General features: G+C 49.8%; 1 protein-coding gene across 1 annotated transcript; it reads left to right on the top strand.

Annotated features, from left to right (window-relative positions):
• Positions 1-3,457: 3,457 nt before the first annotated feature.
• LOC123170916 (ubiquitin-conjugating enzyme E2 34-like) lies at positions 3,458-4,436 on the top strand. Its single transcript, XM_044588630.1, has 2 exons — positions 3,458-3,622; positions 4,154-4,436. Exons 1-2 carry the CDS (start codon positions 3,458-3,460, stop codon positions 4,289-4,291), a joined length of 303 nt encoding a protein of 100 aa, XP_044444565.1. The 3' UTR covers positions 4,292-4,436.
• Positions 4,437-5,542: the final 1,106 nt, after the last annotated feature.

Genomic DNA, 5,542 nt, shown 5'->3' with positions numbered 1-5,542 from the left:
GCCTTATGTTGCTTGTAATATTGGTTTCCAAATTTATACTGAATTGTTATCACTGTAGTTAGAATTTTACATTTAAAAGCTGATTACATATTTTATTGTGTGTTTTCGAAGACCAGTAAAACAATTAATCAGTGCCTCTATTCTTCATGCATGTGAGCAAAATGGTACTAGTAACTCAAGAATAATCTTGAATCTCATGCATGTATAGCTTTTATTTGTAAGCTAGATTCCATATCACATCTCACCTACCACTTTCGACTCTACGCTATATATTGTGACAAAACGACCTTCCTCTTACACAACAAGACATCGAGTTAGGAATGAGACACTCGAAGTATCTTGTGTTGTTCGATCGATCCCACACATTTAATTATAGCTAGGAATGAGGTGCATCAAGAATACTTTGAGCACAGTAATGTAACCACCCATATGACCGCTAATGATTACCGGGATCAAAATCCCAATCGATTTGTCTGGGTGGTATTTGATCCTAGGACTAAGGTTATGCCAGTGCCAAAAAAAAATAAAAATTTGTAGGGTGCCCCTGGGCGAGACTGGCGAGCGATAAAGCTAATTCGTATGGGAGCTGGGCGCTACAAACACGCACCTCTCAAATCCTGCAGCGCCTCCAACAAAATTCAGGGTAACCTGGACGCAATGCTCGGCAAATAACGTTGCCGATTGTCTCACTAGGGAAGGGCGCGCGAATAAGCTGTGTAGGACGTGGCTTAGAGTGCCACCGGATTGCATCAGCTCTATACTGCTCAGAGATGTCTGAGACTTAAATAAAGGCGACAATTCCCAGCTAAAAATACAGATGTACTATGAGATATCCATGTCATCGGTACGCACCAAGATGTTTTCCTCGAATAAGCGTGTGGCATAGCTCGTGAACCACGGCGACTGGCTGGCGAACCCCACGGGGTACAGGGAGGCCAACGAGGCGTGCTGCGGCCACATGCTGCGGCCATACGTGAACTAGGCCAACTCCACCGCGCGACCTTAAACGGACGTCTGGTCTGCCCGGATTTTGTCTCTTTGGATAGGGCGATGGGGTCGTGTCCGCGTCTGTCCTGGGATGCGGTGGCTGTACGCCCAGCGCGCGGCCGCATCCGTTTGCCCCATCTTGTCCGCGTCCATATTAAAAAAAAAGAACAACGTTTCAAGTACCAACGGCCCTAGTTCAGGCCAGCGGCCTAGTTCACGCCACCGGCAACAGAGCCAGACATTGGCGGCCTCGATGTCGAGCTGCCTTTGCCGGGACGCCTCCTCCATGTCGATCTTCCTTCTCTTGGCCGCCTCCTCCATCTCAAGCTTCTTCCTTTGAAGCTCTAGGTATTGCTTCATTTGCTCGTCCTTGCTTTGCTGCTTCTTCTCGTCCCTCAAGTCCTTTTGAGACATCATGCCATGCAAAGTGTGATGCAAGGCCATGGATGAGGCATCACGTATGTCGTCCACCTTGGAGTTGGTCTTGCCCCTCGGCCTCTTCAACGCCTCGCCATCTCCACCTCCAGTGAACTTGGCCGTCTTCTTGCCTCTCTTTCTTTGAAGTTCACGGTATTGATCCTGAACTTGGAGCAATTGTTGATGATCGCCCAACAATGCGTAAGAGTGAACGACTTGTCATTGTGCCGGACCTTGAATGCTTTCAAAGATTGAAATGCCTACACCACATGATCAACAACAATTGAACATGGAAACATATACAAGGCCGAAGTCTCATGGCCGTAGTAAGGAAAGGACTAGGATGAGGAGAGCATACCATGTCCCCAACGCCAAGACCACTCACGGGCCGTGCTTCAACGCTCTCAAATGCGGTGCAATACTTGTTGCACTCTTGTTGGATGAACAACCACCTCTTTTGAATCGAGGTGATGCCACAGTTGCTTGTAATTTGGCAGGGCTCAAACATCTTCCTTTCATGGAATGTTTTATAGACTCTCGTCCAAAAACAAGGCCCTTTTGTTGCGCGCCGGTCCTCGGATCATGGCTAATCTCCATCCAACATTGGCAAATCAACTTGTCCTCATCTTGGGTATATGAACCTGTGCGAATGCTCTTCCTCCTCTTTTGTGCTTCCGCTCTTTGGGTAAGCTCGTCGATGAACAATGGCTCGCCACCAATATCAATGCCATTGCTTTCTTCTTCCTCACCATCACCTTCGCAATAGATGTCATCGTCTTCATGCCACGAGTCACCGTGGTCGTAGTCAGCACGGTCGACAGCCTCTTCATCGGCAACGAACATGGCGCGGCCATCCTGACTTTGGGTCTCGTCGGGGTCGTAGGCACGGCCCTGCCTACACTCGTAGATCACATCCTCCATGAACTGGTTGTAGAAGGGGTCGTCGATCGGTGGCGTTGGTGTTGGCATTCCGTCGAACAAGACGCGAGGGGACGACATGGTGCCCGTAAACGGTGGCCGTGCATGCTTTCTTTGCATCTCCACGGACGGCGGCCGGCCGCCGCTGCTGGACCCAGGCGTGACGTTGAGGTCGATGACGGCCGAGGGGCGCGGGGTGGACGACGCGATCACACCAACGTCCGGCGACCCCGAGAAACGGGTCTGGGCGTCGTGCCTTGGCGGGGGAAAGCCGGGCGACATGGGCGTGGTCCGCGACGTCGGCGACTGGCAGTGCAGCGGAGGCCGGGCGACCGACGAGCGTGTGCTCGCCGGGCCAACGGCCGCTGCAGGGAAACCGGCCGGACGGCACATGCCAAGCATGAGGAGGGCGTGCTCTTTGTTGACGATGTCCTCTTTCTCGTCGACCGCGGCCTTGCGCCGCGCGGCCTCCATCCCATCGCGCTCGGCGGCGAACTTGGCCGCGGCGGCATTGACCTTGACGACCGCCCTCCGGCTCCTTCTCTTCGCCGATCCCACGTCCAACTTGGCGATCTCCTCCGGCGTGCACTCCGACCGCGGCTTCCTTGGCGCCTTGGCCGCCTTCTTCTTCACCTTTGGGGGCGGGTCGACGGCCAGGCCGCCGGAATTCAGCTGGGCGTCGGCCATGGACGGGGAGGGAGGGGGCGGCGGGAGGGACGTGGGAGGGTTTGGGGGAAATGGTGCCAAATGGGGCGTGGGGTGGGTGGGGTGGTTGCTTTGTGCCACCGACAGGCGGGCCAGGGGAGGACAAGCGCGCGCGTCCCGCCTGTCCGTCCGTTTCACCCTAAAATCGGCGCAAATTTAGGCCGGGGATGGGTCGAAAGCGGACAGAAAACGGACAAAAGTCCGTTTGCGCCCGCGCACTGGGCCGCCTTGTTTATCCGTTTTACCCCAAACGGACAGGAGCGGACAGGATGGGGTCGCGCCGTAAAGTTCGCCTCAGCTGGGCTGGGCCTGGAGGAGGGCGCCATGGCAGAGGCGTTCGGTAGCGACGGAGACGACGTGGTCATTATTCTTGCGTCATCTCTTGACTACGCCTTCTGACATGAGAGAGAGAGATTCCCTGTTCCAAACCATGAGGTATAAATCGACACTGCTCTTGTTCCACGGCAAAAATTGCCCGCACTTCAGGAAATTATTTCCTGAATATGTGGAGAAGTACAACCAACAACAAGAAAAGGAGCACGGAACCAGAGCCCCAGCTCCTTCACCTGACACTGTCCAGGAAGCGGCAGCTACGGTGAGAGCAATTTTAATATGGTCGCTCTTGCCTTCTCTCTCTGCATGCGAAGTAAGAAGATAAAATTTGGAAATCCGTTTGTGCTCCTGCACTCGAAAAATATATTTTAATGTGTGAAACTATTCCAAACAAAAATTTGGCATATACATCTCGACATTATATGTGTGCACGTCAAGTTTTGAAGAAAACCGACATTTTTTATGGCTTGTGTAAAAAGACAAAAGAATGTCTTGTGAAAAGAAATTTTTAACACCAGATTTTGTTATTTTCACACGCGACATATAAGTTGTCGGTTTTTTACGAAATGACTTTGTGAGCATGTATAATATCGAGATGTATGCGTTAAGTTTTTGTTTGGAATTTTTTGTCATTTCTAAAATATGTTTAAAATGCATTTTAAAAACCAGGAGCGTGAGCTCTCATGTGCCAAAACGCCACTCTCAATAAAATTTACTCAGACCCACTACTTAATAAAATTAACGTCCCGGTCTCTCAGATCTATTATGTACTTTTATCTCTCGTGTGAAAAAGGGAGGTAAGAAAGACCATGTTAAAATTTGCCGGATTCGCAGCGAAAAGAAGCTGAAGAAGCGAGTGCCCTTTTGGCTGACGGTGGTTATCGTCTCTGTTTTTGGCGCGGTGATGGCCTTGCCCCTGATGCAACTTTGACAGTAAAAAGTCGAATAAAGTGTGACAGTGGTGCCGTAATTTTGTATAGCTTTCTGTTGGTTTGTGCAACTCAATTCTTCATCCGTGGACTGCCACCTTGGAGACATGGTGATGAACTCTTGTGATGGTAAAACTGTAGAACCTGTAGAACCGTATTCTCACTCCCTTGACGAGAAACTCTACAAGCTGCTTTATTTGAGCTTCTTGGAACTATGTTTTTTCTCGTCTTCTGTTTCGAGCCGCTCCAGTGTCCAGTTCCAGCATTGCTTACTTTGCCCGCTAATGTTTATCTTCAAGGTGTAGAAATGTATCAGAAGTAGAACACCCTTAATTTCGTGCTAGATTAAGAGGGGCTTGCAAATTGTGATCCGTGTCGATGCTAAACAATGCTCTTTCTGCTGGGTATCTCTGGGTGATCCGTCTCTTTCCAAGTGACGCTTCACAATTTTCTCCAAATCCGGTCGCCTTGTATTTCTTGGCTAGCTGCTTATTTGGTTGCTTGATTGTTTGTGTTCACCTACAGCACTAGCAGGAGCTGATGGTGTCACAGCTTTTCTGGAGAGCGAACTGTGTTGGAGTCTTCTTAGCACACGCCCCAGGGATGCCCACTTCAATTACGGTGACCTGAGAGCCAACCTCAGAACTGTTGAAGTGAACTGAACTGAAAGTCGGTCTGCTTTCTCACCTTTGCATCTATATTCAGATAACGATTCAATCCATGCTGACACGAAATTATGACAACTATTTTCTTTTGAATGATATAATCTATACTTGCACATCAGTGTTCGCTTGACCGTCTTGGCTACATGAGCGTGTGGAGCTGTTTTGGATGCCGGGTAGCCCCTGTTGGCCCCGTGCCCCAGTAGCGCCTTTTGGGTGCGCTATTATGGCTTAATAGTGCTTGCGACATCGCCTGGTGGTGATGTCATGTTACGTGCTTAGTGCTATCAAGGCAACCTCACTCCCGTTTATGGTCTTAGATGTCGATCACGATAAACATTTGTGTCCTATTTGGTTGTCTCTTCGCGACACAGAGCTCTCCCTATTGAGAACATTGGGAATATGTTGTCGCCTCTATCCATCTATCTACACTAAGAGTGGTTGGAAAGAAAACTCTGTAGACCTTAAGGAAGACGAGTTATTTGATGGCCCCGTCTGGTTTTGTTCACTGACAGTAGGAGCTGCTAGTGCCACGTTGATTTCTGAATGTACGTCTGACAAAATGCATACATGATTTTTTTTTTGAAACGG

This window comes from Triticum aestivum, chromosome 7D (assembly GCF_018294505.1).
Source record: "Triticum aestivum cultivar Chinese Spring chromosome 7D, IWGSC CS RefSeq v2.1, whole genome shotgun sequence".
Taxonomy (NCBI): Eukaryota; Viridiplantae; Streptophyta; class Magnoliopsida; order Poales; family Poaceae; genus Triticum; species Triticum aestivum.
This window is presented reverse-complemented; position numbering and strand designations above follow the sequence as displayed.